The 14,091-nt window shown below is 28.2% G+C and overlaps 2 protein-coding genes across 2 annotated transcripts in view; both read right to left on the reverse strand.

The window, feature by feature from the left end:
• LOC133334021 (arginase-1) overlaps positions 1–7,942 on the reverse strand; it is a gene marked incomplete at its 3' end in the record, with an annotated part of 48,829 nt that extends 40,887 nt beyond the window's left edge. The window contains exons 1-3 of the mRNA XM_061542321.1: positions 7,762–7,942; positions 7,474–7,671; positions 7,207–7,393 (exon numbers count right to left, since the gene is read on the reverse strand). Of these exons, the coding sequence (XP_061398305.1) occupies positions 7,207–7,393; positions 7,474–7,671; positions 7,762–7,942 (566 nt within the window). The remainder of the gene's footprint in view (positions 1–7,206; positions 7,394–7,473; positions 7,672–7,761) is intronic.
• Positions 7,943–9,716: 1,774 nt separating this feature from the next.
• On the reverse strand, positions 9,717–14,076 carry LOC133334023 (zinc finger protein 271-like). The gene is made up of 8 exons (XM_061542322.1): positions 13,685–14,076; positions 11,734–12,067; positions 11,484–11,668; positions 11,147–11,374; positions 10,592–11,088; positions 10,194–10,533; positions 10,065–10,129; positions 9,717–9,961 (listed from the first exon to the last, which is right to left on the reverse strand). The coding sequence occupies exons 1-8, from the start codon at positions 14,074–14,076 to the stop codon at positions 9,717–9,719; spliced, it is 2,286 nt and encodes a 761-aa protein (XP_061398306.1).
• Positions 14,077–14,091: the final 15 nt, after the last annotated feature.

Genomic DNA, 14,091 nt, shown 5'->3' on the forward strand with positions numbered 1-14,091 from the left:
ACATGATTTTTGGAAGAAAATCTTCCCATCTTAATAGTGAAATATTTTACAATAATATATCTGACCAAATACCAAAGATATCGGCCAAAAAATACAGATGCCCAAAATGATAAAATTTTTGGAATTTTTCCGTCATCAAATTCTTTAGCCCATAACTTTTAAAGTAATTGCTCCATTGTCATGAATTAACATGATTTCTGGAAGAAAATCTTCCCATCTTTAAATTGAAATATTTTACAATAATATATCCGACCAAATACCACAGATATCGGCAATTAATACCAATACCCAAAATTACCAAATTGCTAACATTTTCAAGCACTCGGTTTCAAGTGGTCATAACTTTTGAAGTAGTTGGTGTACTGCCATGATTTAACATAATTATTAAAGATAATTCCTCAATCTTCATAATAAAAATATATCACGAGGATGTGGCAGAACAAATAATTGAGTTATCGGCAAATTATTTCAAATATCCAATATGACAACTTTTTTCGTATATTACGGCAATCAATTTCTGGTGCCTCCAACTTTTAAAGTACTTAATGTATTATCATGATTTAACAAGATTTTGACAGAATATCGTTATATTTTTATATACAAATCAATTTTGTGAATTTAATGGCCAAATAATAGACACAATGGAAATGGAAACGAAAATACCCAAAATTAGTAATATTGTTCACATTTTCCTTTACTACTTCCCAGTTAAAATAACTTTTAAACTAGTTGGAATTTTAACATGATTTTTAAAAATGATACTCTCATCCTTAAATAAAAATTTTGTTTTAATGTTTTACCTGACTAAATCCCTGAGTTATCGGTATATTAACAAAAATACCCAAAATGACCAATTTTTTGGAATATTTCCGTAATTGTTTTATATACTCTATAACTTTGAAAATAATCAATTTTACAAAATGTACTCTAAAATTTAGAAAACTTAAATTTATTATCTATGTTAGCTATTAAATATCAGAGATATAGGGAAATTTGCAAAAAAAAAACAAAATTTTGGACCTGAAAATATTTCGGTCTTAATTTTCTTATGGTCATAAAATTAAAAGTAATCGCCAAATCTTAGCTATATCATTTATTTTCGTATAGTATTGACCTTTGAATTCTGATTTCAAAACTAATTTTCTATAAAAGACGGCCAACGATGGAGAATATTATCATCAGAACCTTCAATTTTGTTAATTTTTATATTATTTTTTTGTTTCTCTGAAAAATATTTTTTTTTTCTATTTTTAATTTTATTATTGTTATTATTTTATTTTGTGTATAATGTTATTTAATTTTTTTAATTCTTTATTTTGTTATAAATTTTGTTTATATTCTGTTATTGGTTTTTTGATTTCACAACTTTGCATAGTTTAAAGAATAAAATCAGTGTTGATTTTCTATTGATTTTGGTATTATAGGTTTCGCTAGGTTCTTTTTCGTCACACCCATTTTCTAGGCGATTTTCTTTGTGTATGTAATTTTGTGCGTGGGCTAAAACATATATAGTTATTCACATTATTTTTTTTTTTTGAGTTTCGTGTATTTGGAAATTATTTAATTTAATATACATTTTTGTGTAGTGTAAACATTGTTTTAATTTGTTTTAATTGTTTGACATTAAAACTGTCAATTTCATGGCAAAAATGTCAAATAAATGACATATAAAACACATTTGCTGTACATGTGTCTCAATATGTGGCCTGTTAGCTTTAGAAATAACATGTAGTGAAGGCTACCTGGCCACATATCAAATTTATATATTCAATAGACAAGTGAAAGAAAATATTATTTTTTCTCATTTTCGAGTGAAATGCAAAGTCAATTTGTCTTAAATTGATAACGAAATCAATTTAATTTCCTATATTAAAGGATTGCCAAGAAAAAATATCAGCTGATCCATCATGTAGCTGTCAAAATGATTTCTATGTTGTATATATTTATTTAGACAAGGCAATATCATTAATGAGGTCACCATGAAAATAAAAAACAGCTGTTATTTGTCAAATCAAATGTCAAAAATTTCGACGTTATTTATATTTTCATAATGAGAACACAATTCACAATAATGGAATTTGACAGGACACTTGAGAATCAGCTGATATGCCGCTAACATTATTGGATGGTCTTATTAATAGCCAGTGTATTTAAAGAGAACATTTATTGAAATCCATTTTGACATCTAAAAACCGGATCAGCTGATTCTATTGAATGCTTTATATCATGTTTACACTACTCTGCTCCACTTTAAATAAATTGCTGTCATAAATTTTAATAATAAAGAAAAATATATTATTCAAATTTATAACAGCAATTTGTATTTTGATTTAAATTCCTTTTTCGATTTTAATTCCGAATACACAAAACCCATTTTTTTTCATTTTTCTTTGTGATGTACTGAGCTTTCTCTATATAATTTTTGGTTTGTTTTCCCCGCTCCCACCCCTTGTGAATTGTAAAAAAAAATTTTTTTGGGTTTTATCTTTTAGGTTGCCGGTCCTAACATGGTTTATTTTTCTTGATTTTTGGTATTTCGGATTTATCAAAAACTGATTTCTTGCAAATATAGGTGGTACTGGTGGCCTAAGCACTTTATATATTTTACTTTTGTATGGTGTGGTATTTTGGGTTTGACTCTTTGGTTTTTCTTATTCTTGTTCTTTTGTTGGCTCCCTGTAAAGTGATTATGATTTAAGAAAAAAAAGATACGAGAAGATGGATTACTCTCTGGTATATACATAAAACTGTGTGACACACATTCAATTAAAAAATTTTATTATTTTGAATTAATCCGAAAAAAACTGACAGCAAAAAAGAGTTTTAAAAATCGTTATTTATTTTTTTTTAATAAAAATGAAAATCACAACATCAAATAACACGATGTGTGACCAGACCCCATAACTTATTCACTAATAAAAGTGAGGTATCCACCACGAAACAGGTTTATTAAATAAAACCAAAATACAACCTTGTTTTATAACGAGTTTTATGTATATGCCACAATAGTAGTACGGTTACTAGTGGGTAAATTATTGTTAAAAATTTTGAACCCGCCAGAACCTTTCCTACTTTTCCATAACCACCACCAAAAAAATGCCAGAAAAAGTAACGTTTCGTTTTGTGACAATAACATAAGTTTCATTTTGGTTTTGTAAAACAACTGACAAGTTTTAGAAATTTTTGGTAAGTAATTTTATATTTTATTTTATAAATTTTTTTATTTCCGTAATACAAAAAAAAATTGTCGAAAATAAATTCAAAATTCGTTTATTTTAATTTCATTAAAATTGTATGCTGCTGTTTATATGTTTGTGACATTAAAAAACCTATTTTTTAATGTATTTATTGTCGTGTTGTTTCAAAAGAAAAAAAAACGAACATACACATACATTTATTATAAGTTTTTTCGGTAAGTAAATAATTGCATTGGTTTACAAGTGAGAAAATAGTCAGAAAATACCAGGATAGACATGGTCATATTTTCAATGAGACTAGGCCAACCAACTATGTTTATGTTTACATACTATTAATTCAAAATAAAAATTATTTTGACAAAGGAATCAGCTGATCTTCTTACATCATGACAGTTATACAATCAAAATTTAGTAAAGGTAATCTCATGACAAAAAAATCACGGTTACATCAATGTGATTATCTATGTCATATTTTAATTATACTGTTAATCAGCTGATTAAGTCCTTGTGCTGTCAATGCAATATTTCTATTCTGAATTAATCATATGAAAATGTAAATAATAAAATATTTGCAGTAATAGTTTTGGTAGTTGGTTTAATTTTGCCTTAATCATTCACAATTGAAACCTGATATTTAACTTGGACAGGTTTTTTGTAAACATCCATTGTGAAAACTTAAACAAAGTTAAAATTGTTGACATTAAACTTGAAAAAAGGTGACCTTTGCTTGTCGGATGACCTCTTTGAACCTGGCCTCTTTGCTTGTCGGATGACCTCTTTGAACCTAGCCGAAGCAAAGACATTTTATCTCAAACTCCTTGTAAACTAAAGCTTCTTTATATATAATTTTTATATTTTTTTATCTTATCGAACCCTCTCATATATTTAAAAACAAATCTAGCAAGCACAATTTGGTATCAGCAAAACAAATTGTTCGTAACGTTTTTATAATTGAACATTTCTTCTTGTTTTTCTTTCAGTGTACTATAATTACTTAAGTTGATTTTTATTATTACATATATAGAGAATAATAATCTTAATTTTTTTAGTTATTTATTTGTAAGACAAACAAACAAAAAACCTATGAACAACAAGAAAAAAAATGTAATGCTATTAAAAATATAGGAGACAAAAATTTAATTTGTATATTATTAGTTTTGTTTCAATTTTTAAAGCTGCATGGCAATATATCAAATTCAACTGGCAAAAATAAATGGTATGTTATTGTACTGCAATAATCTACTACTTTTTACTACGAATTATCCTTTATGATATCATAGAAAATAGTAAAATCTAGTTGATTCTTGCAGTACGGAAACAGATCTTTCCCCTTATAAATTCCCCCTTTACAAGTTAAAAAATAATAATTACGGGAACACAACAAATAATTCTGAAATTAATACATTTTATATTTGAACTAAAAAATATATATTTTTCAATTAACGTACACTAATTTGATATGTTGTCAAGCCACCTAAATAAGTAAATATTTTTTTTTTCATATCGTGCTACACAAATTTTTAATAAAATGTCTATTGTATTTTATTTGTCATGTTTTCATGAAATAAACATGTGACAAATAAAATAGATAGATTAAATTATTCACATGTTCATATCGATTTAAACAGTTTAATTTTTTTTTTTATGTCGTAATTGCCAAGTGTAAATGTAGTTTAACTGATTTTTTTTATTAATTAAAATAGGGAAATTATTGTAATATTTGCTTACAAAAAAAAAAATAGCTTCATTTGTAAAGTATTTTTTTTATTATTAAAAATCAAGTCAGTTTTTCAGTTTTATAATTTTTTTCCAATTTATGAAAAAATTATAATAATGCAACCAATAGGCTACAGAAATATTTTATTAAAAATGAGAATTTTTTTTTTTATAATTTATTTCCAATTTAAAAGTTTTTTCAAGTACATAATATTAATTAAAATTATTATGTTTTTTTTTTAATACGATTTTCCCAATATAAAAGAATAATACTTTATAAAATTTTGTTCAATTAATCCAATTTTAGAGATATTATATAATGATAGAATGAAAAAAGACAATGAAACTGTTAAAATAACAGCCAATAAGGTTATGTTTACATCTATTGGCCTTGAAATAAAGAGGTCTACACACTATCAGTTTGGATTATCAATTTTATTTATTTATTTGATTGACTACTTTATCATAGCTGAGATGATCTTTAAAAAAACATCTTATTTTAAAAATTTATACCGATAACTCTAGAAGTTATGGCCGCTAGAAGTTGATAAACCAAAAAATTTCGAAAATTTAAAATTTCCTACAATAAATATTTTTTGCTATAGCTCGAATATTTAATTGACTATTTTAATAATATTGACATACATTGTATCAGATATTTTCTTCTTTCAATAACAGCTTATTTTATATATATATATATATGCGCCGATTATTTCAGAAGTTATTGTCGCCAGAAGTTGATAACGCAAAAAATTCCAAAAATTGAAAATTTCGAAGAAAAAAATATTTTTGGCTATAGCTCCGGTATTTGACTATTTTAATAAAATTGACATTCATCATAGCTGAGACGTTCTTCTTTTAAAATCATATTATTTTATAAATTTATATCCTTTACTTCAGAAGTTATGGTACCCAGAAGTTTATTACGCCGAAATCCCGAACATTTTAAATTTCATAGAAATAAATATTTTTGGCTATAGATCGGTTATTTCATTGACTATGTTAATAAAATTGACACATAACATAGCTGAGATGTTATTCTTTCTAAAATCAGCTTCATTTATAAGTTTACAACGATTACTACAGAAGTTATGGGCCCTAGAAATTGATTACGCCAAAATTTTCGAAAATTGAAAAAATCATACACATAAATATTTTTGCCTATAGCTCCGGTATTAGCTTGACTATTTTAATAAAAATTACACCTAACATAGCTGAGATGTTTTTACGCAAGAAGACAAGACCTTTTTTTATTTTAAAACATGTTGGTTTAATTTCAATCATCTGTTTTTTGGTTAGACCAGTTTCATGTAAACATAACTTTGCTGTTTGACGGATCGGATCATGATCTATTAATAAGTTCACTCAGTAAACGAAAGTCTGCTGTTGTTTGTTTTTCTCAAGTCTATGTCAACACATTAGACATTGTTTACGTTTTCATAATGAAGAAACAATTCACAATAATGGATTTTGACAGCAAACATGAGAAACAGCTGATATGCAGCAGCTGATCTTCCTGGATGATCTTATTAATAAGCCTTGGATATTCTTTTATTGGCAATTTAATTTTAAATTAAAAAAATTAAATCTTATTAGGATGTCTACAATTTTTTTAAATAATTTTTTGATTGATTTTTTATTGGCAAATGTCAACATTTTATTTAGTAATAATTTATATTTATTTATTATTTAATCAATTAAATTATTCTTCTTCTAATTTTCCACGTATTTCTTTTCTAATTTTAAATGTTTATTTTTAATTTTAAACATTAGTTTTCTATATATTAATTTTGTTTTATTTTATATTTCTAATTTATATGGAATAGTTTTTTTTATATTTTAAAAATGTGTTTATTTAAAATACTTTTTTATTATTTTTAATGTAAATAATTTATCAATAACTTTTTTTTGAAACTTTTCTACTATTTTTCACTTTGTTAATTTTTTTAATTTATCCATTTTGTTTTTAACTGATTTTCCATTTGCTGTTACTCTGTGTTCTAATAATTTTGATTCACGTTTTTTCCTAATTTTACAAAAAATTAAATATTGCTCAGAAGTAAAAAAAAAACAAAAACAATTAACTAGAATATAACCACACATTATAAGACTGAAAATCCCCCTTTAAAAAAAAAAATAGTTAAATTTTGTTTAAAACAAAAATAACAATTACTGTGATATTTTTATAACAAAAAAATATAAAAATAGGTTTTATATTTATATGAATAAATAATTTGTTATATATATTTTATAAAAAAATAAATGAAAAAATAAAAAACAACAACAAACTTACCAATTTGGTGATATATCATCCAAATGGGCATGTTTCCAAAAGTCTCTCAATTCTTCTAGCAAAAATGACACGGGCATACCATGAATATTGCCAGAGCTGCTGGTCGAATGCAGATTTATATCGGCGTGGGCATCTATCCAGACTAAGGACAAGTTTGGACTGTGTATTAAATGGCCGGCCACAGAACCTATGACAAACAAAAATTAATATTAGAAATCAAATCCGTGCAATAGAATCCAGTAAGTAATATGGAATTATTGAACCTACCAAAACCAATGGCATGATCACCACCCAAACACAGGAATTGATCCTGTTCCTTGAGGATTTCCGGGATTTTGCCAATCAACGTTTTATTACAGCTCATAAAGGTATTATAATTTTTCATATTTTTATAGTGTGGCGGAGTTTTCATCTCATCCATAAGTTCATAATTTAAATTGCCATAATCGGTAATCGATAAATTTCCTGAAAAGAAAAAAGAGAAAAATAAAAAAAAATAAAAAATTAAAAAATTGTGTTTTTCATTCATCCAGAAAGTTTTGGTAAGTTACCAACCTCTTGAAGTTTCCTGTAGCATGGCCAACAAACCATTTTGCCGTAGAAAATCTGGAGCCTCTTCCACACCACCTTTGGTTTGGCCTTTGGAAAATGGTACACCCAAAATACCCAATTTTGTTTTGTGTTTCCCAGCCACCGAGGAAGAAGAGAAACAGCGACGGATAATAGTTTTAAACATTGTTTTCGATTTTGTTTTCTTCAAGATTCCCAGTCTATAGCTTTACAGAGATCTTTAGCAAATAATAAAGCCAAGCAATAATCCGCAAGAAAAAAGTCCAGCCTCCGGTTTATTTAATGCAACTGATAATGAAAGCATGATGATGATAACCTTTTCAAAGACAGACAACAACAAATCTGAGCTTCTTCTTTTTTAGAGAGATTTTCCGTCTCTCTTTGTGGTATTCATTATCAATGAATTTGTTTTTAATAAAACAAAAAATATATTTTGAAAAACAAACTGAAACGTCATTATTTTATAGTAACAATAACAATAAGTTTGTAATTAAACCGGGCATGAATCATTTTACACCAGGGATTAAAACAAATTATCTAGCGGTAGTAATAGTATTTGAAGACATGATCAATTCATTGAAAAACAAAAACAATAATATATAGAAATATATTATTATAAATAACTCAAAATAAAGAATAGATATTCTTCTTTTAATTTCAGGTTCTTTCATCAATTTTTAGCCATTATTTCAGAAGTTATGGTCCCTAGAAGTTGATTACGCAAAAAATGCCGGAAACTGAAAATTTCATGGAAATAAATATTTTTGGCTATAGCTTGGGTATTTGGATAGCTACTTTTTTAAAACTTACATAAAATAATGTAGAGATGTTTTCTTTTTAAAATAAGTTAATTTTATTAATGTATCCCAACTACTTCTAAAGTTATGGCCCCCAGAAGTTGATTACACAAAAATTTTCGAAAACTAAAAATTTCATACAAATAAATATTTTTGGCTTTAGCTTGGGTATTTGTTTAAATATTTCAATAAAAAATGGCACATATCATAGCTGAGATGTTTTTCTTCTAAAATCCACTTATTTTATAAATTTGCACCGGCTACTTCGGAAGTTATGGTCGCCAAAGTTGATTACGCAAACAATTCGGAAAACTAAAAATTTTATACAAATAAATATTTTTAGCTATAGCTTGGGTATTTGAATAGCTAATTTTTAAAAACTAACATAAAATAATGTAGAGAAGTTTTTCTTTCAAGAAAAGTTGATTTTATTAATCTACCTCAACTACTTTAGGAGTTATGGCCTCCAGAAATGGAGTACGCAAAAAATTCGAAAAATTGGATAAAGTAAACATCAACATATTTTTGGTTATATCTCGAGAATTTGTTTAGGTACATTTATAAACTTACTTACACGAAACATAGCAGAGATGTTCTTCTTTTTATTTTATTAATCTACCCCAACTAATTGTGAAGTTATGGCCTCCAGAATTTAATTAGGCAAAAAAATTCCAAAAATCGGAAATTTTGTGCACACAAATATTTTTGTTGATATTTCGTTGATATTTTTGTTGATATTAGATTTACATAACTTACACAATGTAATACACAGATGTTTTCCTTTCAAAATAAATTTATTTTGTTAATCTAACTTGACTACTTTAGGAGTTATGGCCTCGAGAATTTCACTACACAAAAAATAACGAAAATTGGACAAATCAAATATCTAAACATTTTTAGCTGATATCTCGGGAATTTGTTTAGCTATGTTTATAAAACTTACACGAAACATAGCATAATTTTATTTTTTTTTTTAATCTACACCAACTAATTTAGAAGTAATGGCCTCCTGAAGTTATGGGCTCTGAAATGATGAAAAAAATTTCTATTTTTTTAATTCACAAAAATGTATTTTGTATATATAAATTATTTGTTTTATTTTCATATGAAATATAAATGTATTTGTTTTTATTACACATTGCCCTATGATATGGTTTTAGTTTGTGTTGAATTTATCTCATCTATAGTGGTCTCATTTGATATCGATTGCTGCTCAGCAGCTCCCTGTTTTTCTTGGCGATAATGTTCCCATTCATGATTTCTTAAATCTGCTTGATATTTAAATGCCATCGGACATTGTGCACACATATAGGTATTTTCGCCGAGATGGGTGCGCAAATGTTTATTTAAATCATTACTTTGGGCATAGGCTTTGTCGCAATATTTACCTGCAAAAAGAGGGATGAAAAAACAATTAAAAAAAAACATTTTATAAAATAGTGTTTTTTTCACGATTCCTAAAAATAAATTTTTACTATGCAGAATACCTACATTTGTATGGTTTTTCTCCCGTATGGGTACGACGATGACGATTGAGATTCATTAGACGTGGAAATCTAAAAACATATAAAACATTTTAAATATTTTCAATTAATATTATTTTAAATTCAATTTACTTACGCCATTGGACATTGATCACATTTATAGGGTTTCTCGCCCGAATGCAAAACCTTGACATGCTGATGCAGGGTGTCCACCCGTGAAAATCTAGCACCACATGTTGAGCAAACATGATTTTTACCCTGTTGATGTGACATCAGGTGTATATAACGATCTGAGGGGCATTTAAAACGTTTCGGACAATGTGGACAGCTGTAGGGTTTATCATCTCCATGACGTTGCATGTGTTGACGTAAATTACTCGGTCTATAGAATTTCTTGCCACACAATGTACACAAATAATTTAAATCTCCCGTATGGATGCGCATATGCTGTTTCATGGCGAATTTAAATGAAAATGCTAAAGGGGAAAAAGACAAAATTTAATTTTGGTATTGGAAACCTAACCCCAGACTTACATTTCTCACACAGCTCACATTGGAAATTCTTAATGCCCATATGCCGATTGGTGTGTATCTTCAAATGTTCCTCCACCACAAAAGTCCGATCACATTTATCACATTTATAGGGTACAATTTCTGGATGTTTTTTACTCATGTGCTGGGCCAAGCCACCGACATTTGTATATGCCGCTGGACAATAATTACAGATAAATGATTTATTCAATTGCTCTTTTTTCTCATCTAATTGTTTTGTTTTATTCCGATGTTGTTTACTATCTTCAGGGTGATGCTTCTCATTGTGTTTCATTAGCATAAATGGATATTTGAAACGATCATGACACACCATGCACACAAAACGATGGGCATCGGTGTGTTTTTTAAGATGACGTTCCATTTGTTTTTCAAAACGAAATGTAGCCTTACATTGTGGGCATGGATGTGACAGGGGTTTGGGTTTTCCATCATCATCATTTTCTGGGCATTTTTCTTCATGATCCGATTGTGAAAGATCCCTGGAAACATAACATAATTAAAGATTTTTCTAAAAATATATAAGAGAACATTAAATACCTGCTGCTCACATCAAAATTATCCCCTCCTATGTCTGTGGTGTCTTCGGAAATATTTTCCTGGGAAAGTCTGTTTTCATGTGCAGACTTTTTTAATTGCACCCGGTGTTTACTACGCCTGTGTTTTTGCAACAAATTTTCATTGGCAAATTTCTTGGAACAATAACTGCATTGGAATTTATCTTCACTAAGAGTACTACTGGGCCCACACTCCTTCTCTTCGTTATTCCTATGGCAATTAAATATTTGCTTAATTAAGTACAAATTACATTTAACTTTTATAAAATACTATGGATCATTTTTGTCACCCTCTACATAACCTTATTCAATTTATTTACCTTCCAAAAGTCTTTATGATGGCTCCCTCAATTTGATTATATTTTTCATTTATAGACTTTTGTAATTTCCTTAACGAGCTGAGTGGTAAATTCTCCTCTTCATTGTCGCTGTAATTTTCCTCTTCCAAAGTTTCAATATAGGATATTAAATCTTCCTCCTGATGATCACCAATGTAACCGGAAATCTAAAAATACACAAATAATCTGTTACATCTTCAAAATCTACAACTTATTTTGCTGGATAACTTACCTCTATTTCCTTATTATTATCTGCTTCCTCTTCCCTCTGCACAACAAAAGTATCAACGGAATTCTCTTTGACTTTCGACACCACAACTGCGGCGGACCACGTTTTATAAAGCCTATCATTTGTGGCCAAGCAAACACTTTGGAATTTAAATGCTTTCTCTAATTGATCCATACAAGAGTTACATATTTCCTGTGGTAACGGAAACTCTTGTTGTTGTTGTAATTGTGGAGCCATTATTTTGTCGAGCATTTCTTCAATGGTCACATTACTTTCTCCATGTTTCTCTTGGGTATTGAACATGCCTTTCTTTTTGCACATGCATGCCCTACATATTCTACCATATAGTTCATGTAAATGCATAATAAATTAATTAATTATTTTACAAAAAATATATATTAATAATAAACAACTCCACCGTAGAAAAGGATACGGAAACCGTATGTAATAATTTTTTGCAAAACGAATTGTTTAGAATGAGCGTAGAATGAGAGAAACGACTTTAAAGGCATTTCATTCACTTTGAAATGATAGCAAACAAAATAAACATATGTAGGTTAATTTAAATGTTTATTAATAAAAATGTTTATTAATAAAAATAATTTATTAAAATTTGTTTTGTTTATTAAAAAAATATTAGTGGTTTCACTTTAAATGCGATAGCAATTAATTTTAATGTGTAAAGAAAAAAGAAAAAGAATGAACGAAAAAAATGTTTTTAATGTAAATCACGTTGAATTGATGCTTCGTTGCTTGCGTTCAAGGGATCTATAGATCGAATTATGAAATGTTATTTAAATAAAAAAAAACTTCTCAGAATCCTCAGTTTATATGTTAGGATTCTTCCTTCATCTCAGAAAAAATTGCCCTGAAACTGTAAAATTCATATTTAGTATTTGTTGAGGAAAAATGCAACTCTGTGTGGTATCTATTTATGTGGTAATTATTTGAAAAAAATTCCGAAAAATTCTTTAAATTTAAAGAAAAATGAATAAAATATAAAGACCATTTTAAGAATCGAGTGGTGGCTGTAATTTGAAATTCTAGGCTCTTATTGGGCAAACAACTTTTCCTCAGTTTATAGATCCCGACAATTGTTTAGTTGTAAAATAATTTCTATGTCAGGATTCTTTTTCCACCTCTGAAAAAAGCACCTGAAAGCTGTAAAATATTTAGAATTTTTTGAAGAAAAATGAAAAACTTTTGTTTTTGTCTCGACCTTCTGTCAAATTTTTCCTTATAATATTTCACATGGTTGGCAACATTGCACATCGAATTCAAGTAGAAATTACCCACTTTGACAGTTAATCGAGACATCAGCTGCTCTAAATGGCCTACCTATTTATTGTGCCATAGCGTCCATATAAAGTTCTCTACCTGACGGGCAATTTACAGTGTGGCCCAATGTCTTGACATAGCCCTCATATAAAAGTCCTAATTAGAATCTATTAATAAGGTCACCCAGCTAGCGAAATTCAGCTGTTTTTTGTGAAAACTAATGTCAAAAACTTGGTCTTTGTTTACGTTTTCATAATGGAAGTCAACACACAGCAATAAATTTTGACAGCAAACTTGAGAGGCAACTGACATCTAGCTGATCTCCCTGGAGGACTTTATTAATAGGCCTTGGTCCCAACTATTTACATATTTTGAATATCTTGGTTCCGTCCAGCTGAAAAAAGATAATGAAACGAATAAAAATGTTTTTTTTTTTATAAATTTTTCAATATTAAATTTTGTAATTAAAAAAACTCATGATTTTTATTATATATTTAAATGTTAATGTACATAATTATTTCATTCTTAATCCAAAATACTATTCCAAATTTTCATCAGGATGTACGCGTTGTACATGCCGCCTTAAATTAGCCACGGTATTAAAACTGAAAAAAAAAACGAAAACAAAAATCAATACCAAATGCCAGTTATTTTATAAAATTAATTTTTTACTTACGATATTTCACAAAAATCACACGAATGATGAATTTTATTACCCACATGCAAACGTTTATGTTGTTCCAGACTATATGATCGGGCGAAGCGTATACCACATATATCGCATGTATAATTCTTGGCACCCTGATGCGTTGCCAGGTGTTTCGTTAAATCGGTGCGACATTTAAAACGTCGCGGACAGCTGGTACATGCATATCGCTTGACATTCGAGTGTCGTTCCATGTGCTGGCGCAAATTACCGCCACATTTAAATGTTTTACCACATTGTGGACAGAGATAAGGGGATTCACCACTGTGCGTACGCATGTGCTCCTTCAGTAAACTTTCAAAGGGAAATTCTTTTTGGCAAATTTCACAATTAAATTCACGATGTGTCTTCAAATGTTCCATAAGTTTCGAGTGCAG

Source organism: Musca vetustissima, unplaced genomic scaffold (assembly GCF_032173495.1).
Source record: "Musca vetustissima isolate MV318-11 ecotype Yass unplaced genomic scaffold, APGP_CSIRO_Mvet_v1 utg2072, whole genome shotgun sequence".
NCBI lineage: Eukaryota > Metazoa > Arthropoda > Insecta > Diptera > Muscidae > Musca > Musca vetustissima.